General features: G+C 39.4%; 6 protein-coding genes, 1 long non-coding RNA gene and 1 pseudogene across 7 annotated transcripts in view; 4 read left to right on the top strand and 4 right to left on the bottom strand.

Moving 5' to 3' along the window:
* Positions 1-22,678, top strand: part of LOC146483180 (uncharacterized) — a 37,454-nt pseudogene extending 14,776 nt beyond the window's left edge.
* LOC146483171 (uncharacterized) overlaps positions 1-27,483 on the top strand; it is a 221,800-nt gene that overhangs the window by 74,220 nt on the left and 120,097 nt on the right. The window lies entirely within an intron of this gene.
* Positions 771-3,898, top strand: LOC146483185 (uncharacterized). The gene is made up of 2 exons (XM_085106407.1): positions 771-2,083; positions 3,763-3,898. The coding sequence occupies exon 1, from the start codon at positions 891-893 to the stop codon at positions 2,058-2,060; it is 1,170 nt and encodes a 389-aa protein (XP_084962533.1). The 5' UTR covers positions 771-890; the 3' UTR covers positions 2,061-2,083; positions 3,763-3,898.
* On the top strand, positions 3,661-4,941 carry LOC146483184 (uncharacterized). The gene has a single exon (XM_085106408.1). The coding sequence runs from the start codon at positions 3,775-3,777 to the stop codon at positions 4,939-4,941; it is 1,167 nt and encodes a 388-aa protein (XP_084962534.1). The 5' UTR covers positions 3,661-3,774.
* LOC146483183 (RYamide receptor-like) lies at positions 7,637-9,575 on the bottom strand. The gene has a single exon (XM_085106418.1). The coding sequence runs from the start codon at positions 9,314-9,316 to the stop codon at positions 8,342-8,344; it is 975 nt and encodes a 324-aa protein (XP_084962544.1). The 5' UTR covers positions 9,317-9,575; the 3' UTR covers positions 7,637-8,341.
* Positions 14,243-15,929, bottom strand: LOC146483182 (RYamide receptor-like). Its single transcript, XM_085106421.1, has one exon. The coding sequence runs from the start codon at positions 15,483-15,485 to the stop codon at positions 14,511-14,513; it is 975 nt and encodes a 324-aa protein (XP_084962547.1). The 5' UTR covers positions 15,486-15,929; the 3' UTR covers positions 14,243-14,510.
* LOC146483181 (QRFP-like peptide receptor) lies at positions 19,249-22,337 on the bottom strand. Its single transcript, XM_085106423.1, has one exon. It carries the CDS (start codon positions 20,644-20,646, stop codon positions 19,675-19,677), a length of 972 nt encoding a protein of 323 aa, XP_084962549.1. The 5' UTR covers positions 20,647-22,337; the 3' UTR covers positions 19,249-19,674.
* LOC146483179 (large ribosomal subunit protein uL14) lies at positions 22,806-26,486 on the bottom strand. The gene is made up of 5 exons (XM_085106450.1): positions 26,417-26,486; positions 25,043-25,255; positions 23,917-23,988; positions 23,596-23,637; positions 22,806-22,939 (listed from the first exon to the last, which is right to left on the bottom strand). The coding sequence occupies exons 1-5, from the start codon at positions 26,427-26,429 to the stop codon at positions 22,857-22,859; spliced, it is 423 nt and encodes a 140-aa protein (XP_084962576.1). The 5' UTR covers positions 26,430-26,486; the 3' UTR covers positions 22,806-22,856.

Genomic DNA, 27,483 nt, shown 5'->3' with positions numbered 1-27,483 from the left:
AGATATTCACCAAAATGAACCGTTGGGGGCACCTGGTTAATAAAAAAGGAAATATTCGATTGATAGGTTTTACTCTTTGTCGTCCACAGGGAAATTTAATCCAAGGATCAGTTAACTTTTTGGGGCTATTATCAGAGTTCCTTGTTGTGTCTTTTACAGGTATAATGTCCCTTTGCACCTTCGGCTTGACAATATCATTAAACAAAGAGGAAAGTTAACTTAGGATACAGCTCAGGTTCATGCCCTTTCAACGCACTGGTGTCGGGTAAAGTAATAATTTATTGCGTGTCCATGTATGATTTACTATTCGAAAGGTTTCGATCAGGGCATTTCACAGTAAATCTTACCGACTAAAACAAGTTTACGCTTTGAGAGAAATTGGCTCAACCTTCAAGAGAAATACTTCAACTGAATAGTATCACACAGTAGCTTGATTTTGCATCTCTCAGGGCGCAGGAAGATAAAAATGGTCAGAAATATTTTTAAAAGATAGTGCAATTTTACAGTTTGAAAAGAAATATTTCATTTTATTAAAACCTGAATCATTGGTTTCTTGGTTGTTTTTAATAAAACAGTTATTCCAGTCATGTCTGTCGGACATGGGGTGACTACGGCATATCTATCATCTCATATCTATCGCGCGCTCCTGGAATATTTGTTGACTGTAGCATAACCAAAGGCAAGAGGGTTAATATTCTTTAGTCCATGCAATGAGCGAGCTCTGTGAGTAAACAGTTAAACTTTTAATTCTATTCCGTCACCGCACTGAGGGCTCACGTGAGATAGCATTGCGCCTGCGCGAACTCAGTGTGTTGCCGCCTTTGGAGCGAACCGACGTTTATTTTTTCAACACGCTGAGAATTTTAGTTTTAAGCGATAATTCGCTAAAAATGCCCGAGACCTCGGATAAATCTGAGCTTAAGGGCGAGAAAGACAACTTAAAAAGGAAAAGTAGTGGCTCTAGAAGCGAACACATCGAAGCAAATGTTAGAATCATCGAAAGAGGTGATGGCGCCGATGGCGCCAAAACTGACTCACATGGTTTACAAGAGCTTGCCGCTACGCTGAGACATGGTTTCACCCAGATGTCTCAAGATTTATCCAAGACTATTGCTGAGTCGTTCAAACAGTTTCAGTCAGACTTTGAAATACAATATGTTGACACGGAGGAAGAACAGGAGGCAAAATCTGCCGAGAATGACCACGAGGTCAGCGAAGAGCCCCCCACGAAGAAGAAGCGAGATGACAAAACTACGAGCTTAGAAGAAGCTGTGACAAAGCTGGCTGACTCAGCCGGGGCTCAAAAAATGCCTTCTAATGAAGGAAAATTTGAGGTACTTAACAGCTTGAAACAAGAGCTGAAGAAAGAGGAGACGGGCCCAAGTGTAAACACAGAGCTGGCGAATGTAGTGAATGCCATGCTCAAAGAAGGGCTGCCTGAAGAGAAACTTCAGGAAAAGTTGAACAAGTATCACAGACCAGAGAACTGTGAATTCTTGACAAAAGTACGAGTCAATCAACCAGTATGGGACCACCTTACTCCAACAGTCCGGTCCCAAGATGTTAGACTGCAAAAGGTGCAGACATCCATCTTCAAAGGAATGTGCGCGTTGACAAATATGATCGACAAACTCCTTGAGCACTTGTCGTCACTCCCAGCGGGAAACGACCTTCTTCAAAAGTCAACAGATGCACTTACATTGTTCGCTAATGCAAACAGTGAACTCAATCAAAGACGAAGGGAATTTATTAAACCGGATTTACACGAGGAATACAAACATCTCTGCTCCTCGTCGGTTCCGATCACTGACCAATTGTTTGGCAATGATCTCCCGAAACAAGTGAAAGAATTGACCGAGGTCAATCGAGTGGGAAAGAAAGTCTCCACACACAGTGGTCGATCAACGAACAAGCCTGATTATCACAGGCACAACTCTTACGCACATAGCCGCGGACGCTCAGGAAACCAACATTACAGGAAGCCTTTTTTAGGCTCGTGGAAAAACGACCACAAACATCCTCCGAACTTCAAGAGGAAGAAGGAGGGGAAGTCAAAATGAATCAGATTGCTAACAACGTTGAGGTAAGAAATGTGTCAGAGCAATCTATTAAAATTACAGGTGGAAGACTGAAACAATTTACCTCTCAGTGGCAATGCATAACCTCAGATCCTTTCATACTTAATAGTGTGAAAAATTATAAAATTGAGTTTGAAAATGGAGAGCCAATGCAGTTTATGCCACCAAAAGAAATAAATTTTACAAAACCAGAGCAGGAGGTCATTGACAATGAAATTGATAAACTGCTGACCAAAGGTGTGATTTCAGAAACCACACATTGCCCTGGTGAATATATTTCTACTATATTCATACGCCCTAAGAAAGATGGAGGGTTTAGATTAATTCTAAATTTGAAGAATTTGAATGAACATGTGGAGTATCAACATTTTAAGATGGATACCTTACAATCGGCAATAAGGCTTATGACTCCAAACTGTTATATGGCCTCAGTAGACCTGCGTGACGCATACTACTCAGTGCCAATTCACAAAGATGATCAAAAATATCTGAGGTTTTGCTGGAAAGGTAGATTGTTTCAGTTTACATGTCTACCAAATGGTCTGGCTTGTGCACCCCGACTCTTCACAAAAATCCTTAAGCCAGTGTATGCTACGCTGCGCCAGAAGGGTCACCTAAATGTAGGCTATATTGATGACTCTTATTTACAAGGGGAGAGTGTGGAGGACTGCCAAGCCAATATTAATGATACCTGTGACTTATTTTCAACATTGGGTTTTATCCTACATCCTGATAAGTCGGTCTTACAGCCAGTTCAAGTCCTTACATTTCTGGGATTTGTCTTGGATTCAGTTAATATGACTGTCTCCTTAACACAGGAAAAAATCCAGCGCATAAGGGAAAGATGCAAGAAAATGCTGGAGCTTGTTGAGCTCCCAATCCAGGAACTAGCTAGCTTTATAGGGCTTTTAGTGTCAAGTTTTCCTGGGATCTTATATGGACCACTGTATTATAGACAACTTGAGAGGGATAAAACTACAGCCTTAAGACAAAACTATGGCAATTATAATGCTCAAATGAGATTATCCCAAGAAAGCTTTTCAGAGATAAAGTGGTGGTATGATAACATACAGACCAATAACTACCCCATATTATTGCCTAATTCAAAGGTTGATGTAATAATTTACACCGATGCATCAACTAAAGGATGGGGAGCTGTCAAAGAGACAGAGAAAATAGGAGGTAGATGGTCAGAGGAAGAAGCAAAATATCACATTAATTGTCTGGAGCTGTTGGCTGCAAATTTTGGACTTAAGGCATTTTGCAAAAATGAGCAAGGCATTCATGTTAAGATTTACTCTGATAACTCAACAACTGTGAACTATATTAATGCTATGGGAGGTGTACATTCTAGGGAATGTCACACTATTGCTAAAGATATTTGGCAGTGGTGCATAGAAAAACAAATATGGTTAACAGCTGCTCATATCCCAGGGAGAAAAAATGTTGAGGCAGATCGGGAATCACGCATTTTCTCAGACAACAAGGAATGGATGATAAGATCTGATATTTTCCAACAGATCACAGATATCTGGGGGGAGCCCTCCATAGATCTCTTTGCATCCAGACTAAATCATCAGGTTCCATGCTATGTATCTTGGAAACCTGACCCAGGGGCAGCCTTTATTGATGCATTTTCTGTAACATGGGATAAACACTTGTTTTATGCTTTCCCTCCTTTCAGTTTAATTGCAAGATGCCTACAGAAAATACAAACCGATTGTGCAGAGGGATTGATGATAGTTCCAATGTGGCCAACCCAGAGTTGGTATCCCAAACTTCTTCGCATGTTAGTGGCTGTTCCAAGAGTGTTACCACAACAACGAACTGCCTTACAAATGCCGGGGATGCCACAAGAAGTCCACCCCCTATTCAGGAAAATGGTTCTGATTGCATGCAGATTGTCCGGCAGTCCAATGAGACACAAGGAATTTCTCAAAAGGCAACCTCCATCATCTTACAGTCCTGGAGGAAAGGAACTACAAAGCAGTATTCATGTTACATCAAAAGATGGACTACATATTGTCATAAAAAACAGATTGATCCAGTTTCTGCCACTGTCCCACAGGCACTAGATTTTTTAGTGGAGCTATTTGAGTCAGGCATCGGTTACAGTGGTATTAACACTGCAAGGTCTGCTCTATCCAGTGTCTTAAAGCCTGTGGACGGGATGACTTTTGGAGCACAAGAGAGTGTTAAGAGGTTCTTAAAAGGAGTTTACGAAGCAAGACCCTCCAACCCAAGATATACTGAGACATGGGATGTGAGCAAGGTTCTGAACTATCTTAAGACAATCTCTATTACAGACTGCTCACTAAAGGATCTGACTTTAAAATTAGTCACTTTAATGTCATTAGTATCAGCTCAACGGGGGCAGACAATTCACTACTTGTCTTTGGAGGACATGGCTGTTTCAGAAACTTCTGTGACTTTTATTATCTCCAGGCCTATTAAACAGTCTAAGCCAGGGTCGAAACCCACTGTTGTTAAGTTTGTAGCTTACCCGGACAACCCTAACATTTGTATTGTCACTACCTTGAAGGCATATCTTAATCGTACCTCTTCTTTACGTGGACGTGCACAACAATTGTTTATTATTCATTACAAGCCATTTAAACCAGTTTCCCGGGACACCATCAGTAGATGGGTCAAAGCTGTAATGCAAAAGTCAGGAATTGATGTAAACCTTTTCAAGCCCCACAGTACTAGGGCTGCCGCAACATCTAAGGCTTTGTTGAAATCTGTACCATTAGAGCACATCTTATCAGTCGCAGGATGGAGCTCATCTGACACTTTTGCAAAGTTTTATAGCAAGCCTGTTATCAACACAGATAGCTTTTCTAACGTTTTGTTACAAGAGTAAAGTTAATTAACTGTTTTGACCAATATGACTTGCTTGGTTGGTCATTACTCTGTTCATGTGTGCAGTGGGCTTTGAAGTCTCACGTGAGCCCTCAGTGCGGTGACGGAATAGAATTGGAAAATTAAACGAGACTTACCTGTAAGTTGAAGTTTGATTGAAATTCTATCCGTCACCAAGCACTGAGGGATTACGTGCCCTCCCTTTTAAGGCCCTCCCATTTTGCTGGTCAGGGTTTTCTTTCCCCTGCACACATGGCAAGTGCTTTAAAAACTGAGTTCGCGCAGGCGCAATGCTATCTCACGTAATCCCTCAGTGCTTGGTGACGGATAGAATTTCAATCAAACTTCAACTTACAGGTAAGTCTCGTTTAATTTTCCAATTATACTTCATATAAGAGATCACTCAACGAATCGATCTCCAGTCCTGCGAAAATGAGCCTACGATTTGCATGCCGCCATTTAATCAGGTTTTAATTATCATGTTTCTCGTCCATTTAATCGGTCTAGTAAAAGAGTTTCTACGCGTACGCGTTGTTACCGTTTTACTACCGCTAAACAAAACGCAATTCAAAATTCACTACCCTTGATATCATTTCTTCTTTTTTTTCAAGAAAGCAACTCTCTTTTGCGTGAATACACCAGATCTCCCGATCAATAATCATGATGCAAGTGCCGACTCAGACAGCAATTAAAAGACATCTGCGTTACAGTTTCTGCACGTAGACTCCTGAAAAGTTCAGCAAAGGAAGTTTAATTTTCCATCGACATGTTTCACAAATTGAAGTCGTGTTAAACCAATAAATGATATTAGAACGACTAAGACAAAAATAGATAAAGGAGCAACAAACATTATACTTAGTTGGAACAATTAGCTCTGGCGGTTGTCGGTAAACTGAACAATATCATTTGATGATGATTACTTAATTTCTTACCATTAGATCGCCTCGACAAATTTGAACGACCGCGGAAGGACAAATTAGGGGGACGACAGAAATTTCTGTGAAAAGGAGTTAAGTGTTAATAGGTTCGTTATTATTTTCTGGCAAAGATGGCCAAAATTCAAAAGCTTTTTTTTAGGAATTCAAGGAAATAAATCGTTTTACGAGTCAGAACTGTTTAGAAATGTTTTGCAAACTTTAAGGGGTAAAGATTTCACTGAAGCATCACCTTTGCGAGTGAGACCGGAAGTGATGCTTAGTTTACACTGCCATACTACAGGCAACGAATGGCGTAAACATTGTATCTCCGTGTTTCCTTTCGATTTTTGTCTTTTTGTTTGAACTCTGTCCAACATCCCGAATGACAACACCCTTTATTTTTGAATAAAATCAAATAAACTTTTCTCTGCAAAACGATGTTCGGGAAAATCAAACTAAAGCAGTGAAAAACTTTGGAAAAAATATATTAGACTTCCGCTATGATGCAAAATTGACGTGATACCGAGTTTTGCACCTGTGTGTGAAGAGGAAAAAAATTAAAGAGAGACAATGTAAAGCAACGTTTCTGAAAAAAGAAAATAAAAACAAATATGAAAATAAAGAGAGCGCAGAGATAAAAATGACTGTGCCGACAGGACCGAAAAAACTTCTAGAAATTTGTTTCAAACATCAAGGATAACGTAATTTTCTAACCAAATGTTTTTGACCATATGCTTGTAATTTGTTTTACAAGTGAAGCCGTTCAGAATGCTATTTGTGGCTATCCGTTGATGTTTTGGGGATGGAAATTAATCTGGCAAAGGATTAAAGGCTTTGTCATGTCCATATCTTTGTTTGCTAAAAGCATATTTCTGGAACCAAACTGTTACCTTGTTCTATCGTCGGACAATGAGCTCATCTCCCAGCCCTATTAGATTTAACTGAACTCCACGGGAAGTTTTTTTTGTTACTCCTTTTTTTTTATCCGTGATTTAAAACAACGTTAGCTCCTAGTTACTTTTCTCTCAATTCTATAATTTTCCTGAACACATAGCTCCTTCGTCCGTTTACTCAATACAGATAAAAATAAACATTTTAAACGGTTATTTCCTTAAATAAAACCTGCTAACTTCTCTACAAAAAAATACTGCTTCATGAAAATTCACTCGAAAAAAAAAGACACGTAACGGCAACTAAATATTCCACAAATGACTACCTCCTCTGATGTGCATTCCCCATTCTTAGACAATTTTTTTCCTGTCTACGGTTGTACATTTAGCCGAATTTATGTACCAACTCGACTTCTTCGATCACATCTTCTGAGAGTCTGAGAGTGACAAAGGCTCGTTACAAAATGGTAATCCGACGGAGAATATATACGATCAAGGTACACTTGAATTTATCTATTGGGTTCGACGTAGAAAGAACTTACTCTTAATACAGATTGGAGTCGAGATTGTATGGGACAATCAATCAACGAATAAATGGATCTTGGGGGGCGTATCTGACATCCCCTAAGATTTTGCAGGGACGAAAGACATCATCATCAACTTGGCAAAGGAGAGAGAGAGTCTGTTGACATCCAACCCGCACTCCCTAATCTTTGATTATTACTAGTTCAATGATACTATTTGTCAATGTTTCTTTTCGCTGCCTCCCCTTTTTTAAAACAGACTGACCCATCAACCCACTGTCACAAGAAAGAGTTCGATAGCAGACTAAAAATGTTATGGAGATGGCCTTACAAGCACAAAAAAGTTGTTTGAGATCCATTCAACAATTTTCTTACATATTTATTTACAAAAAACAATTAAAACTACACTGTTCAGCATATAGTTCTCAATTGTTTCTAAATATCGTACATTAGAAGGGCACATATTTTCAATTCGATAATTTTTTTTTCAGAATTCTTCCGTATCGAGATGATCATTGTTTCACTATCTACAAGTTAGTTGTCTGAGCTAAAGCAGGAATTCGTTTAAAAATCCCACTTGGCTTAATTTTCTTATCCTTTGTGCGAAGTTTAGCAGCATTTCCTTTCAATGATTGGTATGGAAAAACAAAATTACTCATAAGTGCATTGTTCCAGCTTGGAGTTCTGAGAACCACTTGGCTCAGTTTCAGTGGACGTTTCCAAAAATTACTCGTGAAGGAACAAAGAACTGTTGCTGAACAGTTCCGCAAAGTTTCTAATTAAACTAAAATCAGCTAAATAACTTCCATTAGACGGCATCTACGCAGTACATATTTACAATCCTTTTCCCGAGAGCGAGATAATAAGTTTAACTTTTAATCAGGGTAGTTTTGTAGAAAAGCAGTCCTTTATTCAAAAACTTCATCTTACTTAATTGTTGTTCTTTTTGTTTATGTGAAGTTTAGCAGCTTTCCCTTAACTTTGTTATCGTTAAAGTAAACCAACATAATATTGTTTTACGACTGAGAGTTCCACGAACCGCTTGCTCAGTCACGGCGGATTTTAAATATTTACTCGCTGTGCACTGCGCCGCTAAAACACCTGAGGAGTCTCCTTAATGCATTGCGGTAGTTGGAACTGAAAATTAAACAGATGCAAGGATTGAGGGCACAATTTGAGATAGCCATAAACCAGGAAATATCCCAGTATATAAATAAGCCGCAAGGCAAACTGTCCTTTTTCAGCCGTAGTAAAGAGGTAATACTGAGGGGTAACCAGCATAGAACAAACCCTAACACGATAGCAATGGCCATCTTTAACACGTTTCTGTTCCTTTTTGCACGTTGTTGCTCAGCGTTAGCCGATCGTTCGCCTGGGATCTTCTGTGACTTGAGCTTGATAGCGATGATGGAGTAAAGTATGGCCAACATGGCGATTGGGATGTAAAAAAGTACCACATTTAATGTTATGAAGTAGTTTGCAAGAGAAGAGGATTCTTCAAAGGCTTCATTCCACCGCCAGACACAAACCAGTTGTCCTCGGTCCTCAGCAAGTTTTAAGGCGACTAAATATGGCGAGTGAGCTGCCATCGCGATGATCCATGTTCCAAGAATGAAGAAAGGGCAAAGCTTTGAACTGATGAGTGGGGAGCGGAGGGGAAATACAACAGCTACAAATCGATCCACGGCAATAAGAACTAGGCTCTGAATAGACACGCCAGTGGAGACATCTGATAAGAAGGAAAGCAGTTTACACAGGGCCTGGCCAAGGGAACCACTGATAAGCCACGAGTCTGCGTGCAGATCTGTTAGCCTCCAAGGAAAATGAAATATGGGATACAGCAGGTCGGACATGGCCATGTTCACGATAAAGAAGTTGATCGGTTTTCTCAACGTTGGCGTTTTGTAAACAATTGTTCCTATAAAAAAATTACCAAGCAGCGAAACGACGAATATTAGGCAGAAAGCGAACGTTTTTCCAAGCTTAGCTGCTGTAGGATTGAACGGACTGGAGCAAGTCAACGATCCATTCACCGTTGTATTCATGTCTGCCGACTTTCCAATGCTTCTGTTGCTTCTCTCACAAAGTCATCGGCTGATTTGTCAAGAACATGCATTACTCACGTTATGTTTAAACAACAGAATTTCAAACAACTGCCTTGCATCATGAAAAATACACAAGATAAATTAGCTCTTGGTGTTTTAACAAACATTAAAAGCTATCATAAAGAAGACGGTTTGACAGATGTAAGTTGATACTGCAGACGTTTCGGCGCCTTGACGTAATTGCCTAATTTTAAACAATGTTTTCCGTCAATCAAAATTGGGGAATACGAATCACAAACCAGAGGGTTATTTCCTCTTAACTGAAACGTACTGCGGCTGTCCAGTCCATTTGTATTGGCAAATTGTGAGTGTTTCTAAAACATCGGTTCATTATAGGTGTTTACTTTGTCATGGAAAAAAAAAGCTTTACTTTAAAAGCTTTTTTCGCCAGACGTCCCGTCTGATTGAAAATTTAGTTGGGCAAAGAAATAAACTAAAAGCGAAATCGAGATTAGGTTTGCAGCTTGTGTCCTAAATTGACTTGAACGTGTTCAATCGTATTGTTATGCAAATTTACAAAGTGCTAACGTTTGTTGTATGCAAAGAAGCCATGAACAGGAACTTAGAACTTTAAATAGCTGGTTCTTTGACCCTAAATAGTTTGTTGATCCTGGACCCTAGCTTCGTCTGTAGTGTGGCAAATTAAATAGAAGTACAATTGTTGGCTCATAATTCAAATCTTGACTCCTTTCAGGTCTCCGTATAGACACTTAATAAAGGAACCAGTCAGCATCTGCCTTGTAATGTTTTCTAAAAATGACGGGGCAACGGCATTTGCCGCCTCTTTCGTTTGTTCGATTATTGTTTCGCAAGCTGCACTGCAAGAGACAGACTGAAGGAATCATGGGCTAAACTGGATTTGTGATCGGTGAGAATTGCTGCCAAGTGGACAAAGCCAAAATGTGCTTTTGTGTAAGGACTGATCCATGAGTCTACCAGATGTTAGAGAGAACATGCTAATTCAAATCCTAGCAGTATGCAGGATGTTTGTCACATGAACCTACTTCAGTTCCTACTTCACTTCCTGCAGTTCAGTGGTAGAGCATCCAAACTACAAGGTTCGAGAGCTGATGGGAGAACTCGGATTTTGTTTTTTCCGAGTTTACTTATGTCATTGACTGAAAATAACATCCACAAAGCTTCCAGTGAGCTTACCATTATAAACAGCATAGTTTTACTGCTATAAGTGAACTTAATTAACAATTTCAAATAATAGTTGCTGAATTGGTCAGATGTGAAAAACGCAGGTCAATCATTGATAAGTTAACGGAGTTTTTTTCTCCCTCGAGAAAAGCTTGGGCAGATGAACCTGCCCGTAAGCTTAGGATCAAAGCAACGACTATCAAGTCTATCAGTGAAAGGCTTATTATGGAATAAATAGCCGCCGAAACCTTTTAGTGAAAACTATAAATTCATATAAATGTAAATTCATCAACTTTACGCACTTAAAGAAAGGACACTTTTCCCAAGCGAAATTATCTCTTAGTCTCTTAAGGTGGCTGAACACAGTTTGCGCGCGCTTTACAGATTCTGTAAGTGATGCTATTAAGCGCGCGCTAGGGTTGTGGTACGCAAATACGGCGGTCGATAAAGGGATCCCTCAATTTCACATGAAATGGATAATAAAGTTAAGTTTTGATCCTAAATAACTAAGTTTCTCTTTTCTGGACTCTTTTTCTTTTCTTTCCGAGCAAAAAAGTCATTCACCAAGACCTTTTGCATGCTTTTCATCTTTGCTATGAAACCTAATTAAAGCCACGCATGCGCATTTGACCAAAAAATTGTGACTGGTTGTTTTCGTGGAAAAGAACTGTTTTCTAAGGAACCGCTCATTAGAATTCCCTGAAATTTGGCATGAAAATAGTTCCCTAAAAGCGTAACTCACCTACAAAGAGAAACCTAAATCTAACAGAGGGTATCTTCACAAAACATTAAAATGCAAAATCAATATTTACAGGAGGTCTCTCTGTTAAAATTACATGAAAATAGTGCAACTGTGTCAGTGTTTTGTGAGTTGTTCTGGATACAAAAAATGGAAAAAATCTAATGAGTACATTTTCTAAAAATAAAGGAAACCTTCTATTTATGGACGTTTAATAGTTCGCTGCGTTGCCATGGAAACGATACTTAGCTCAACAAGACATACGAAAATACATTCTTTCTTAGTTGGTCTTACACCATACCAATTTTGGGCTTCCAGAAATACATAGTTTCCAAATAACGTCTTCTAACATCTGTACACTAAAAAACTGTATTCGGCCACCTTAAGGCTGGTTTCCATATGATCGCGGATCGCAGATTGCAGATCGCAGATCGCAATAAGGTCTGCGATCATGTTCTATCTAAAGGCTCAGTGGTTTCCATATGATTGCGGATCGCAGACCTTATTGCGATCTGCGATCTGCGATCCGCGATCATATGGAAACCAGCCTTTAGATAGAACATGGTTCTATTTTCGTCTGCGATCCTGCGTCTGCGATCCTGCGATCGTGATCGCAGACGATTGCAGACCTTATTGCGATCTGCGATCAGCGATCATATGGAAACCAGCCTTTAGACTCAGATATATTTACGTTTGCAGACGAGGAAAATGGAAAAATAACCCACAAAGTGAATCCGCCTCAAAGGAGTTCGTCATTTGCGGATTTTTTAGCTGCAGTTGAACATTTCAGACTTAATTTTCGTGGAGCAGTAGTTGTTGTAGAGAGGACGAGTTAACGTTGGGACACTACAATGGGGCATTTTAGTTTCCATTAAAGGCAGTAGCCGTCGAATTTTTTTATGATTTGTATCGGGTAATCGGACAAAGGAGCTAAGTGTTTAAAAAAATTAGAAAAAATTAGAGCGCAGGAAAAAGGAACTAACGTTAATTATTAATTTTAGCTCTCAAACGAGCTTGGTTAAAAAGTTACGGTGGCTCTGAAAATCCCTTCTTCCTACAATTTGCTTTAAACTTGCAAAACGTTGAATTTGAACATACTGCTCACAGTTCCCGACCTGCTTTCGCAGTGTTCCGAGACAGCTAGCAGAAGAACTGATGCGGTTGTTGAGTTTTGTCTCTTATATCGACATTTCTGGTGACGTATGATCCCAGGTAGTAGAGCTGCTCCACAACGGCCAGCTTCTTGCCATTCACCTTGATCCGGCTTAAGCTTTTCAGTTGTGGGTTAGTTCTCCAAAGCCTGCTAGATCAGCACAGTCGCTGATCTTAAGGCCGAAAGCAGTACATGCAGTGGCAAAGCAATCACGCAATACTTGCAGGTCCACGGATGTGTGAGCGACCAGAGCAGCATCGTCAACAAAGAGCACATTAGAGGTCTGGCCCACAAAACCACCATCCTGACCCTGTTGGCCTTGCCGTGGTATCGGACAGGGTAAAACGCACACTGCAACAGTTCCACATAAGAACTGCTTTTAATCCCATATGCACATTTGCTTCTGTCTTCAAAAAAACCGAAGGACCGTGCACCGGAAGAAAGAAGAGCAGGCATCGTTTACAGGGTTGAATGCAAAGACTGCGAGTTTTCCTACATTGGTAAGAGGAAATGGTGCGGGTCTTCAAGAAGAGTAGAACACGATCCCGCGCGTGCCGCAAGTAAGGAGTCGGCAATCCGACAACATGCCGAAAAAACCACGCACGACATCCACCCACGCTACGGCGAAATTCTTAAAAGGAATGAAACTAATCGCAAGCGTAGAATTTTTCTGGAGTCTTTACACTCAAACATTGACAAGAACTCTGTCAACAAAAGAATGGAGTTCCAACGCAGGCATATGTGCCGCTGTTAAGATCTCTTGGGAGCCGAAATATGAAGCAGTGATTTTTTCAATTTCAGATTCATTGTCCCCCGAAGAAGAACCAGGAATACGGTTCAAAAATTTGGGAAACTTTTTGAAGTTTTTTAGATCAGTCAGGTTTTAAGCCCCTTTTTACCAATTTTAATCATGAACACTGATCGTCTAAAGAGTAACAGTGATCGTATTGTTAGATTCTTTCGTTCGTGCTTGGGACCATTGCACATTGAATAGGCCACCGTCGAAACGAGTATGCAGGTATACCCCAAGCGTGTTTTCCTGGAAGGCATAGTACAGGAGGCAAGATAAGTAGATGTTCAAGAAGCAAGAGGCCAAGTGGCAGCCCCGCGTGACCCCGCAGTTGAGAGGGAAGCACTGCAAAACATGCCACCGAAAAGGAAGCGGGCCTGTTTTTCATCGTGGAAGGATTTCACGATCTTGAAAAGGGTGGGTGGACAGTCAATACTCTGCAGGACACAGAGTATCAGGGTAAAACCTGATACAAGGATGCGTTGTAAATAGAGAGCTTGTTCTATTCAGGGGCACCCAACAGATCGTTTCGGTAAATTATCTGTTCGGAAGGCCCTTCATCCCCTACAATTTTCTGAAGGGAATTTTCACCTCGAACTGTCGTGATATGGGAAAATTAAGGCCTAGTGTTTTCGCATTGATAAAAATGTCGTTTCGGGTACCGAAAAAAGGTCAGCTAAGATTTTCGGAAAGGAAATAAGGCCTAAGTTTTTCGGGAAATGGACAAAGATGCCCTAGTAACTTCGAAATGACTCAGGTTGCCCTAGAATGACCGAACAGATAAAAATATGACAGCGCTGCCTAAAATGAACCTACAGAGCTTTATAGGCACTCCAGATAGCCTCAAATAGCGTTTCAAAGCATCTGAGAGAAAACTGTCGTTGGGTGCCCCTGTCTATTTGGAAGCGCTGACGAAAAGGAAAAGTGCGGGGTAGAAGATGTTCAGGTGTTATTTAACTTGCTATTTTTCCAGTTTGCCGAAACTTTCGACCGAAGACAAAAGAGTGCAGCTAAATACAAAGCTACGACATAACATTTTATTTCTACATACAGCTGCAGATAATATAATAAGTGTTTCTAAAATAACAGCGAAACTACTACACAGGTAAATTTTGATCAAGGAACGGGTTGAAATCCGCTCAACACCTTTCTTATTTGTTTACTGCAGCCAGAGTTTCAAAGAACTGTTGTTGAACTGTTCGGCAGCTTCCCCTAAAATTTTTCTCGTTTCTAAATAAACCAATATAATCTCGTTTTACGACTGAGAGTTCCACGAACCGCTTGCTCAGTTACGGCGGATTTTAAATATTTACTCGTTCTGCGCTGCGCCGCCAAAACACCTGAGGAGTCTTTTTAAAGCATTACGATAATTAGAACTGAAAATGAAACAGATGCAAGGATTGATGGCACAATTTGAGGCAGCCATAAAAAAGGTAATATACCAGTATTTAAAGAAGCCACAAGGCAAACTGTTCCGTGCAAAGTACAATAGTAAGAAGCCAATACTCCGGGGTACCCAGCACAGAACAAACCCCAACACGATAGCAATGGCCATCTTTAACACGTTTCTGTTCCTTTTCGCTCTTTTTTGCTCAGCGTTGATTGATCGCTCGCCTGGCCTCTTCTGTGACTTCAGCTTGATAACGATGGTAGAGTAAAGTATGGTCAACAGGACGATTGGGATGTAAAAAAATACCACAAATAATGCAAGGAAGTAATTTTTAGCAGAAAAGGATTCTCCAAAGGCTTCAGTCCACTTCGCCACACACTGTAACCCCCCTGGATTTTCGACAGTTGTATACGCGAATAAAAATGGCGAACATACAGCCATTGCGATGATCCACGTCGCGAGAATGAAGAAGGGGCACAGCTTTGAACTGATGAGTGGAGAACGGAGGGGAAATTTCACAGCTCCAAATCGATCCACGGCTATAAGAACTAGACTCTGGACAGATACAATAGTTGAGACATTTGCTAAGATATTTACCAACTTACACAGGGCCTGACCAAGAGGACCACTGATAAGCCAGGAGTCAGCATACAAGTGAGTTACTTTCGACGGAAAGTAGTATATTGGAAATAGCAAGTCGGACATGGCCATATTCACGATAAAGACGTTGATCGGTTTTCTTAATGTTTGCGTTTTGTAAACAATTATTCCTATAAAGGAATTCCCAAGCAGCGAAATGACGAATATCAGGCAGAAAGCGAAGGTTCGTCCAATCTTAGCTGCTGTAGGATTGAACGGACTGGAGCAGCTCGATCCATTCACCGTTGTATTCATGTCTGCCGACTTTCTAATGGTTCTGTTGCTTCTCTCACAAAGTCATCGGCTGATTTGTCAAGAGCATCCATTACTCAATGATGTTTAAACAACAGAATTTCAAACAACTGCCTTGCATCATAAAAAATACATAAGATAATTTAGCTCTTGGCGTTTTAACAAACATTAGAAGCTATAATAAAGGAAATTGTTTGACAGAAGTAAATTGATACTGCAGACGTTTTGGCGTCTTGACGTAATTGGTTAATTTTAGACAACGTTTTCCTTCAATCCAAATTAGGGATAACGAATCACAAACCAGAGGGTTATTTCCTCTTAACTGAAACGTACTGCGGCAGTCCAGTCCATTTGTATTAGGAAATTGTGAGTGTTTCTAAAACATCGGTTCATTATAGGTGTTTACTTTGTCATGGAAAAAAAGCTTTACTTTAAAAGCTTTTTTCGCCGGACGTCATCGAAATCGAAATTAGGTTTGCAGCTTGCGTCTTAAATTGACTTGATCGTGTTCAATCGTATTGTGATGAAAATTTACAAAGTGCTAAGGTTTGCTGTATGCACAGAGGCCACGAACAGGAAATTAGAACTTAAATAGCCGGTTCTTTGATCCTAAATAGTTTGTTGATCCTGGACCCTAGCTTCGTCTGTAGTGTGGCAAATTAAATAGAAGCACAATTGTTGGCTCATAATTCCAATCGTGACTCCCTTCAGGTCTCTGTATAAACAATTGATAAAGGAAAAAGTCAGCATTTACATTGTAATGTTTTCTAAAAATGACGGGGCAACGGCATTTGCCGCCTCTTTGATTTTTTCGATTATTCTTTCGCAAGCTGCACTGCAAGAGACAGACTGAAGGAATCATTGACTAAACTGGACTTGGGATTGGTGAGAATTGCTGCCAAGTGGACGGAATAGGCCATTTCCGAGTTGCTGTGAACCTCACTATGAAAGTGAGGCTAGGTGCAAAACTTTTCATACGAAAATTAGTTTTGTTTGGATATGAATGAAAACTAATTTTCATAACAAAAACTTTGCACTTAGCCTCGCTTTCATAGGGAGTTTCAAAGCAACTCGGAAATGGTCTATTAAAATGTGTTTTTGTGTAAGGACTGATACATGAGTCTACCAGATGTAAGAGAGAACATGCTAGTTCAAACCTTAGCAGTATGCAGGATGTTTGTCCCATGAACCAAGTTTAATGGCCTGCTGGCTCCCACGAGTTTCCTGCAGTTCAGTGGTAGAGCATCCAAACTACAAGGTTCGACACCTGTTGGGAGAACTCATATTTTCTTTTTCTGAGTATACTTGTGTCATTGACTGAAAAATTACATCCACAAAGCTTTCAGTGGGCTTACCATTTTAAACAGCATAGTTTTACTGCTATAAGTGAACTTAATTAACAATTTCAAATAATAGTTGCTGAATTGGTCAGATGTGAAAAACGCAGGTCAATCATTGATAAGTTAACGGAGTTTTTTCTTCCTCGAGAAAAGCTTTGACAGCTGAACCTGCCCGTAAGCTCAGGATCAAAGCAACAACTATCGAGTCCTTCAGTAAAAGGTGCGCTGTCTTGAATTTAAACCTATTAATGGGATAAATGGCCGCCGAAACCTTTTAGTGAAAATTATAAACTCATATAAATGTAAATTCATCAACTTTACGCACGTAAATAAAGGACACTTTACCCAAGCGAAATTATCTCTTAGTTTATATGGTACGTAAACTCAGATATTTTCACGTTTGTTGACGAGGAAAATGGGAAAATAACCCATAAAGTGAATCCACCTCAAAGGAGGTCGTCATTTGTGGATTTTTTAGTTGCAGTTGAATATTTCAGACTTAATTTTCGTGGAGCAGTAGTCGTCGTAGAGAAGGCGAGTAAACGTTGGGACAGTGCAATGGGGCATTCTAGTTTCAATTAAGGGCAGTAACCGTCGGCTGATTTTCTGATTTGTATCCAGTAATCAGACAAAGGAGCTAAGTGTTCAAGAAAATTAGAAAAACTCAGAGAGCAGGAAAAAGGAACTAACGTTAATTATTAATTTTAGCTCTAAAACGAGCTTGGTAAAAAAGTTAAGGTGGCTCGCCATGTTAAATGGGTAAAACCTGGTAAAAAGGTACCAAGAAAATAGTGAGCTCATTCGGCAGAACTAAGAAACAATTTTATTATAATTAAAATCCTAGTCAGGCTTCCAAGAAAATAATTATAAGTAGAAAACAAAAACCATAGCTCATGGCTTTTAAGCGGAATTTGATGAGAATGTTTAAGGTTCTGGCCTGGGTACTATAATAGCGCGGTTTGTTTTGAGGTGATGTTTGCAGCTGTTGCCTCCTTATAAAAGGCGATTATAAAACAAATAAAAGTCGAGATAGGAAAGAGGAAAAGCAAGTGGGTTAAACATTGATTCGTTAAGAAAACGTGAAATCCCGTCACCCCTCTCACACACCACATTAGGAACTTTTGAACGTTTAATTGTCAAACGGTTGTGCTACCAAATCAAGCTGTTGTTTATGCCTATACTCATTACACTTCCTTGCATTTATTATTTTTATCCGGCTTTTGAAGCAATTTCTTTCAAAGCCTAAGCATAAATCTTTTTTGTTGATTTTGATACTAAAGGTGGACTGGATAATCTGATGTAGGTCTGTTTTGCGTAACTGAAATTTTGGGAAAAACTGGTTAAAATATGTTTTCAACTGTTCGACCACCGTTGCGTCTTTAACTAAACTGTTTTGCATCTGAAAAGCCTGCTCAATAAAAATAATGTTTTCTACAAATCCCAAGAAATGTATTAAGGATACGAAAAAGTGAGGTGTTAGCTTATAGCCTTCGACTTTTGCTGAAAACCTTCGAGATTTTGCCTTGTTTTTCCCACAATGATGCAACATCAACATGTTGCTTCAAAGAGCTTACCCAAAAATAAAAATTGGAACATCTTGGCAAGTGAGGAATATTAATTTTTTTCCTATCCGTTGCCGTATTAACAGTTTGATTTGGACGAAAATCAGTGGGCGAGACCTACCAATGGAATGTTAAGTTTACCTTTTATTGCACTTTTGCACCAATCTACGTGCATAAGCCCGCTCATATCTTGAAGTTACTTTCTATGTCAGCGCTTGTCATATCCTGATAATAAACTGATCAGTGGAATAGGTATCAAGAAACTGAGAATTGTTTTAATTTGGCGAGAGCGAAAGAAGAAAGAACGTTTATCACGCTATTAAATTCTGTTTTGTGTGCTGGGGGTTTGTGAAACAGTAAGAATGTACAGTGAGCTCGCACAGAACCTAAGAAAAGGACTGAAAAAAGTAAAGTATTTTAAGTGAACTAATAACACGGGAAGTGCTTGCCCAATCTGACGAGCCAGAGACTCATGATAAAAGTGTTTGACAATAAAGCTGATAAAAGGATGCCTTGTAAATCGTGAGCTTGATCGATTTGATAAATCTGTTGAGAAAACGAATTGTTGGAAGCCAAGCCAGTTTCGGCTTTAACTAAAAACCTTACAGAAAAAGAAAAAAAGAAAGCAAAACTATAGCTCAAGTCTGTGGTGACTACAAGGTTCTGAATTGGGCAATAAAACAACCCGGTTTGTTTACACCTGTTATTTGTGGCAATGGCATAGGAAGCGCTAATAAAACGAAAAAGTGCGGGGTCAAAGATGTTCAGGTGGGATTTAACTTGCTATTTTTCCAGTTGTACTAAGGTTTGGACAGAAGATAAAAGAATACAGCTAAATACAGAACTACGTTAGAACATTTTATTGCTGTTTCTATACGATAATTAGTTTCTAAGAAAACATCAAAGCTAGTACCCCGGTAAATTCCGACCGGGGAATGGTTTAAAATCCACTCAACACCTTTGTTATATGTTTAGTTACAGCCAGTTTGAAAGAACGGTGGTTTAAAGATAAATAACTTACATTAGATTGTATAACGGGCATAATTACAATTTTTCCGGCGAGCGAGAAAATAAGTTTAACTTTATTTGATCAAAGTAGTTTTGTAGAAAAGCAGTCCTTTGTCGGAAAATCTCATTGAACTTTGAACTAAATTGATGATCTTTTTGTTTATGTGAAGTTCGGCAACTTTCCTTAAATTTTGCTTCATAAATCCCTGAAATAAATTAAACGTTTTTATGACTGAAAGTTCCGCGAATCGCGTGCTCTGTTACGACGGAAGTTTTAATAATTTACTCGTTCTGCGCTTCGCCGCTAAAACACCTGAGGAGTCTCTTTAGTGCCTTGCGGTAGTTGGAACATAAAATGAAACAGATGCAAGGATTGATGGCACAATTTGAGACAGCCATAAACCAGGTAATATACTGAGCGATGTCGAAGCCACAAGGCAAATTGTCCCTTGCCAGCCGTAGTGAAGCTGTAATACTGACGGGTACCCAGCAAAGTACAAACCCTAAGACGATAGCAATGGCCATCTTTAACACGTTTCTGTTCCTTTTCGCTCGTTGTTGCTCGGTGTTGGTTGATTGCTCGCCTGGAATCTTCTGTGACTTGAGCTTGATAACGATGATAGAGTAAAGTATGGCCAACATGACGATAGGGATGAGAAGAAGTACCACACTTAATGCTATGAAGTAGTTTGCAGAAGAGGATTCTCCAAAGGCTTCATTCCACCGCCAGGTACAAACCAGTTGTCCTCGGCGGTACTCAACAAGTTTCATAGCGACTAAATATGGCGAGTGGACTGCCATCGCGATGACCCACGTTCCAAGAATGAAGAAGGGGCACAGCTTTGAACTGATGAGTGGGGAGCGGAGGGGAAATACCACAGCTCCAAATCGATCCACTGCTATCAGGATCAGGCTCTGGATAGAAACACCAGTGGAGACATCTGATAAGAAGGGAGCTAGTTTACACAGGGCCTGGCCAAGGGAACCACTGATAAGCCAGGAGTCTGCGTGCAGATCTGTTACCCTCCTAGGAAAATGAAATATTGGAGACAGCAGGTCGGACATGGCCATGTTCAAGATAAAGAAGTTGATCGGTTTTCTTAATGTCTGTGTTTTGTACACAATTATTCCTATAAAGGAATTCCCAAGCAGCGAAACGACGAATATCAGGCAGTAAGCGAAGGTACTTCCAATCTTAGCTGCTGTAGAATTGAACGGACTCAAACAGCTCGATCCATTCACCGTTGTGTTCATGTCTGCTGACTTTCTTATGGTTCTATTGTTTCGCTCATATCTCACGCATTACTCAATTTATGTTTAATTAACAGATTGTCAGACAACTCCCTTGCATCATGAAAAATACATAAGATATTTATTTATTTATTTATTTATTTTATTCACCACGACATGCACTCATAGAAAGTTTTAGTGTTTTAAATAAGTTTGCAGTGAATAACTGAATAGTAAAAGAAGAATTAAGAAGTGGCGAGGAGACCTCAAGAAACCCCCGGACTTATACTGAGAGGTCTCCTCGGAGATATGTTAGGACTGTAAGACTAATAAAGACATTGTATTTAGATTTTTTAGCATACGGTGGTAAGACTATAAAGACATAAAAGAGTCGGACGTTTCATACAATTAACTGAGGAAATCAAGAAGCTTTCTTTTGAAGGTGGATAGACTAGGGGAAGACGTAATTGATAATGACAAAGCATTCCATATTTTTGGCCCTCTAAAGAGTATATGAAAATTTATTGCTATAAAGGAATTCTCAAGCAGCGAAACGACGAATATCAGGCAGTAAACGAAGGTAATTCCAAGCTAATATATGAAATTTATATGATAAATTAGCTCTTGGTGTTTTAACACCCGTTAAGGAGGCTCGCAACAGTTTTTCTGGCATTGGGGTAGATCTTTTCAAATGAATATTTCGCATGGAAGGCTTGCTTCAATTTCCGTCATACTAAACCACCTTTTCAACCTATGATCAAATTTTTTTTTGTATTCATTTTAAAAGCAACAGCTGTCCCCATAGCAACGGTGATGCAAAGCACTTCATTTTACATAATGTCGATTTTCTTGAAATCTAGACAGACACTTTACTACGAAACTTTCAGGATTAATTTTTTAAAACTACATAACCTAGACAACTTGTGGGCGAAATTAGAAAAAAATCCGTGAGAGAGTTATTATTATTTATTATTATTATTATAACCACTTAAAGATTAAGTGTTGCTAATGTAACCCGTTATGCCGAGAAAATGACCCTTACTTGATCATGAAGTTATGCATCAGTCAATTCCAACAGTGTCCATCTCCACCCTCCATCCCGCAGATGACCCCTGAGAATTACATGTAGGGTTTTTCAAAAATAAACCCACCGCGCCTCACTACAAACCAGAAAAACTTGATGCAGGCAAAACTATGACTCATCCACAGAGGCATCAATCATTTTTGTCTGCACCAAGGATTATGGTACTGGAAACACACCAACAAGATCGTGGGCTTTGAAGAAGAGTATGGTAAAGTCTGATTAACTTTGGGCCACAATTTCCAAAGCTAAATCAAAAGTGACCAAAGCTCATGACAATTGAGGCACAGCAAAAGGACTGAGGGTGACAAGACAGTCTCTTACAAGCTCCTCCAACTGTGACCATTGGGCTGGGTAGGAGACCAACAATGGGTATGGTTGTAATGATTGGTAAAAACAGTCTAACTTTTCACACCAGTTCACTGCTGGAGGTCATTTTCCCTATTACAATAGTATTGTGATAGTTGAAAAACCATTGCAATACTAAATTATTACAACATTAGTGATACCATTGCGATACTACTGAGATGTTGTAATTTATGTCTTCGCTCAATGTTAGATTGTGCGCTGTTATACAGAGCGACTACTTGCCAACTCTTTAATTTTAGATTATCTTAAGTAGTGTTTCTTAATGATAGGCTATTGTTGATCCAACAATAGACTTTTGACAAGAAACAATGTTGAATGTTAGATGTATCCTTAGTATATTATTATACTTACATGTAGGATACATCTTTACTTAGCTCGGCTACTATCAAACAAATGCAAAAAGCAAAGTTGGATTTTAACTTTTAAGCTCCTTAATCCCAACGAACAACAATGATGAGCAGGGAACAAGGCACGTATTCTTTGAGATTCTTTTAGCCCTACTGAAACGATTGATAGTTGTGATAACTATTGGAATAGGTATGGATAGTTGAAAACGCTATTGACACATCACTATTGCAAAAAAAAAACAATAGTTTGATGTATTGTTACACTCATATGGCTCAGCATTATAATACTTTCTTACAATGGGAAATGAATGAAACGAAATGACTGCTGTAACATGCCAAAAAAAGGAGTCTTAGTGTGAACTAAGAAAGAAAAGTACAACACAAACTCACTTGCAAGGAGGTCAGAGCAGTTTTATTTAACACATGTTCTGTACATTTCATTGAATGCTACCGGCATTAGAGGCGATCCTTGGCCACAGATCAGCGCACTCTTTCGCCACAGGACCAGTGATGGCAGAACCTGTCGGAAACACAGCAACATGAATATTTCACCCGCCAAATTAATGGTGTAAAATTGGCCAATTTTAAATTTTGTGTGCAAATGGTTGACACCCCAGTCAACAACAGTACCAATTTGCAAACCCATATCAGAAGAAACCATAGCTGGCAACAACTGAGGCACGGAAAAAGAAAGAAGAACAATGTTTCGAACAATAACATTTTCAGCAAATGCCCCATCTTTGATATAATAAGATGTGTAATATCCTTTGTTCTGTCTTGATGAATTATTCATCAAGACAAAACAAGGGATATCACTACTGTGAAGGAGGTTTGAAAAAGTGATGATAATTATCATAAAATTTGGTGAACTTTTGTTTTGAATCAAGTGAACCAATTCTCAGTTTTGGAAAGTGGATGAAACACTCTTCCTCATGTTTGAAATGCTACCGTCAAAAAACAAATTCTCCTCACTTTTTATTATATATTCTTATAGTACTAGTTAGGTGAATTTACATTGTCATGGTGATTATTCCCTTTATTCTCAAGACTTGTATGTTTGATTAAGTAGTAAGGTAGTAAGGAGAATTAAGATGCTTATCACTATTAGGACTTAAAGGGTTAAGATAACAAGAGACTTTCTCCTACATGTAGCTACATGCAAAGAGGATACCTCACCTTTCATTTCACCCTTGTTGTTAACTATCACCCCTGCATTATCTGCAATGCAAAAAAGGTATAAAAATGTGAGATTCCACAAACACCCATAGAAAGTGTACATTGGTTATTACAATTATTGGTTTAGAAATTGTTTTTGCCCATACTTTATGAAAGGGTTTTTTGGATTTTACAAAAAAAAAGAAACCTGCAAGAAATTTAAAAACTACATGTACGCCCAACACAACTTCCATGCTCTATTGTGATGTCAAATCCTCCAGTAACCATTATATGACAGCAGCCCTCACTTGACTGTTTCATAAATCATTTCAAATGACTTACCTTCAAAGTAAATGAACAGACCATTCTTTCTTCTGAATGCCTTCCGCTGCCTTATGACCACTGCTGGCATCACTGGGAGATTTAAGAGATGAATTCCATCAGTACAAAAAATTACACTTACATGTACACGAACACTACATTCCTGCCATCTTGAACCAGGCCTCCAGATTAACGGTAGCCAACTGGCTACAGGTACAAACTAGTAAAATTCAGTTTTGGCAAGTAAGTTTTGCTCATTCACCAGCCATTTTGCTTAGTAAAAATATTATAAACCACTGCAAGTTCAAACAAAAATTAAACTTACTTATGCAAATCCAGAGAAAAGAAACTAATTGAAACAAAGGCTGTGCAGATTTCATAGACTTTGCTGCTTTTCTTAAACAATAAGTTGAAACAGCTAAAAGGTAACAAAGGTTGGCATTTCCAAGTTTTCTTGCCACATGTGAATAAAAAGTTTGTTTTGGCTAGTAACATTGGACCTGTTACTAGCCACTGGGACAGTTAGCTAAAAAGTTCTCACTATCTCTAAATTATATTATTGCATTTCCCTTGTACATGTATGCCTTCCAGATTTTGTAGCGTCCACTCAGAGCTACAGATAAACAACTTTATTCAAGTATGTATGGGGTTCACATGAATTTGTATGCATTCAAACTGAAATGTTAAGAGATTTGCCGGAAAACAAAACATTCATTTTAAGACTGTACTTTATACTTGAAAAAGTATCATAATGTTCAATGGAAAAAATCCAAGGATGAAAGAAATACAAGTTACTGTTACCTTAGTAAAAAAATAAATACTGCAAATTGCTCTTTGTGATACTTTTTCTCTGGGAATGAATTTGAGTCATCAGTACCACTTACACTGAAGGTGCAATAAATTGCATGCTAACAAATTTACTGCAGCTGACTACATTGTATCTCATACAGTGCAACTCTCACAATTGTCAAACAGAAACCTGTGACCTTTGCTTGTGCAATAATTTACAACTGGCCATATCAGATTCCCCTTTTCTCAAGCAAGATTATTTTTGTAAACATGCCATGTCTGTTAGGAAGGGACAGGGAGTCTCTGGCACTCGTGAACATGACCAGAAGAGACTAGAGGTTCCTCTCAGGTGCCTCACCTTTTTTCCGGAGCTCTGGTTTTCCTTTCTTTACTGTAGCTAACACCATGTCTCCTGATCCTGCAGCGGGTAGCCTGTTAAGGCGGCCTTTGATTCCTTTTACCGCAATGATATAAAGGTTCTTTGCCCCTGTGTTGTCAGCGCAGTTTATTACTGCACCCACTGGCAGACCCAGGGAGATGCGAAACTTCCCACCAGAAGAACCTCCACGTCCTAAGGAAGGAAATTGTAAACAAATATCCATTTAAAACCAGTTTACTTCAAACCATACTAGGGAACAAAAAGCACTACACTATGACAAAATACTGCTTGACCAACAGCTTTCCTCTTATTCACAAACTCAAAAACTGTTGGCACTACATTTCAGCATTAAATTAAAGGCCTCATGACATCAGAGAAAAGCTTTTAGGTTGGAAAGAGTCAATGCACTGTTAAGAAGGAGGTTCACTAGGGCAATTGTGTCTGCACATCGCTTTATATTGATTTTTACCAATAAATTATTGTACTGGCGTTGCTTCAGGTCGTGTTTTGAGGTGAGTTGAGTTTTGAAGTGAGGTGAGAAGTCTGAACTGAGTTATATAAACATTAAGCTATTAAATGTTTTCTAACTTTACATCTCTGCCAAGAGACAAAGTTTGTTATTTAACAGCTGCCAAATAATAGCTGACAAATTCAAGCAAAGCAACAACAAATTGGACAAGAAGACACTTTAACACACACTTTCAATCAAACTTAGAGCTTCTGCTTAACAGGTAAACAATCACCAATGCTTCAAGGGCAACATGTTAGTTACTCTTCAGTATACATTGACTTCAACAGTCGAGGTTACGTATTCTTTGCTGTACATGTAAGCTAGTATATTTATGTTACGTGAAATCATTGAATTATGTTCAATTACGGCAACAGTTCTCAAACCCTCAGTACGAGCTTAAGCAAGACACACTCAATAACTAAAAAAGATCGGAAATTTAACTTACAAAACGTGCTAAAGGTTTCACAACTTTGAACGACTGCTTTCAAGCTCAGCCAAACGACATGAAGCCTTCATAATCGAGGAAAATGACATTATTACAGAAGACAAAGATTCGATACCATTTCTGAACAAGAAAGGCAATTCAGCTTTGCGACATTTTCTTTAGAAACAAGTGCAACCTACGAGTATGGCCATCAATCGATAGTCGACATTGTTTTCCTTCTCACACATTGACATTCGCGGAGAAAATTTCCCAAGATACACGGCAACGAACTGAAAACTAGAAAGACCAGTATAAAGAAAATTTATTGAGCTTTGTGTAGAAAGGATTATTGTGGCTGAGAGTCCTATAACCAAGCCGATGGATCGCGATGTTAATACCTATCAATTGCAATCCTTACCTCTCTTCGACATGTTTAGAGAAAGAGGAACGATGAGAAACGCGCAGGCGCCAAGTGGGACCCAGTCCCTCGCAACTTTTCCGGTGGTTGTGGGGGTAGGGGTTTGTGTACGATTTGGCAGGATTTTTTCCTGAGGGACGGGTGGGCAGGGGAGAGGAAATTTGTAATTGCAATATTTGATGTACTTCATCAGCATCAAAATGCTAGTTTATTACTAAATATGCACCATGAGGCCACAAGTCTGGAAATGGCCGGCGTTCAAGCTCATTTTTCGTGTCGCTAATTTCCACAGGTTTTTTTTTTTTTTACCTTGCCATAACCCGCCCGAAGCTCCACTGATCACCCAGGCCAAGCTCTGAGTCTTTGTAAATAGTCTTTGTATTAGGGGCGGGGGGTAAAATGTTTCTTTCTTTCTTTTTTTGACACGTCACGTCATGCATCCGGCATCCCTCTCTCCTCTTTGACCCACCCCTCTGTAACTTGGTTGATCAGGAGAAAACTGAAGAAAGGAAGCTTCGTATAAGGACTGTATTAATGTGTCAATTAGGGTGTCGTCAAGCCAAAACCAAAGTAATTACTCTGGCCAATCGCAGCAGATGTAAACAATACAACGAGCCAATCAGAATTCGAAGCAAATACATGTATCTGGCGCCAAGCGTGGGAAAACACGATTGGTTTTGGTTTGGATTCCCATTGGCTGAGAAAGTGGCGCGAGTTTTTTTTAACCAATCACAGAGCGTAGTAATGCAAAACCAAAGCAAACGCGAAATTACTTTCGACACTCAATTGAAAACTGCTCTAAATGTGTCAATTTGGGTATCGTCAAACCGAAAAACAAAGTAATAACGCTGGCCAAACACTGAGCTGAAGAACACCGCAAGTAGCTCAAAGTAAAGTAACGGACGCAAAGCGCGGGAAAACGCGGGCGAACGAGTCACGATTGCTTTTGCATCTCATAGACCTTTTTCACTCGGAGGCCATGTTGAGTCTCAGGAGAATTGCACGGCTAGCCTCGCTTACATGCGAATTCAGTGCGAGGCTAGCCGTGCGTTCATTCAGTGGCGCGA

Source organism: Pavona decussata, unplaced genomic scaffold (assembly GCF_977016875.1).
Source record: "Pavona decussata unplaced genomic scaffold, jaPavDecu1.1 SCAFFOLD_40, whole genome shotgun sequence".
In the NCBI taxonomy this organism is placed as follows: domain Eukaryota; kingdom Metazoa; phylum Cnidaria; class Anthozoa; order Scleractinia; family Agariciidae; genus Pavona; species Pavona decussata.
This window is presented reverse-complemented; position numbering and strand designations above follow the sequence as displayed.

What these genes read in the sequence shown, in the direction of transcription:
- LOC146483182 (XM_085106421.1), bottom strand. Translation starts at nt 15,485, where the DNA reads ATGAATACAACGGTGAATGGATCGAGCTGCTCCAGTCCGTTCAATCCT.
- LOC146483184 (XM_085106408.1), top strand. Translation starts at nt 3,775, where the DNA reads ATGCCTACAGAAAATACAAACCGATTGTGCAGAGGGATTGATGATAGT.
- LOC146483179 (XM_085106450.1), bottom strand. An exon ending in TCTGTTCATTTACTTTGAAG is followed by an intron (nt 23,638 to 23,916) that starts GTAAGTCATTTG and finishes TTTGCATTGCAG; the next exon opens with ATAATGCAGGGGTGATAGTT. An exon ending in CAACAAGGGTGAAATGAAAG is followed by an intron (nt 22,940 to 23,595) that starts GTGAGGTATCCT and finishes TGTTTCCGACAG; the next exon opens with GTTCTGCCATCACTGGTCCT.
- LOC146483183 (XM_085106418.1), bottom strand. Translation starts at nt 9,316, where the DNA reads ATGAATACAACGGTGAATGGATCGTTGACTTGCTCCAGTCCGTTCAAT.
- LOC146483181 (XM_085106423.1), bottom strand. Translation starts at nt 20,646, where the DNA reads ATGAACACAACGGTGAATGGATCGAGCTGTTTGAGTCCGTTCAATTCT.
- LOC146483185 (XM_085106407.1), top strand. Translation starts at nt 891, where the DNA reads ATGCCCGAGACCTCGGATAAATCTGAGCTTAAGGGCGAGAAAGACAAC.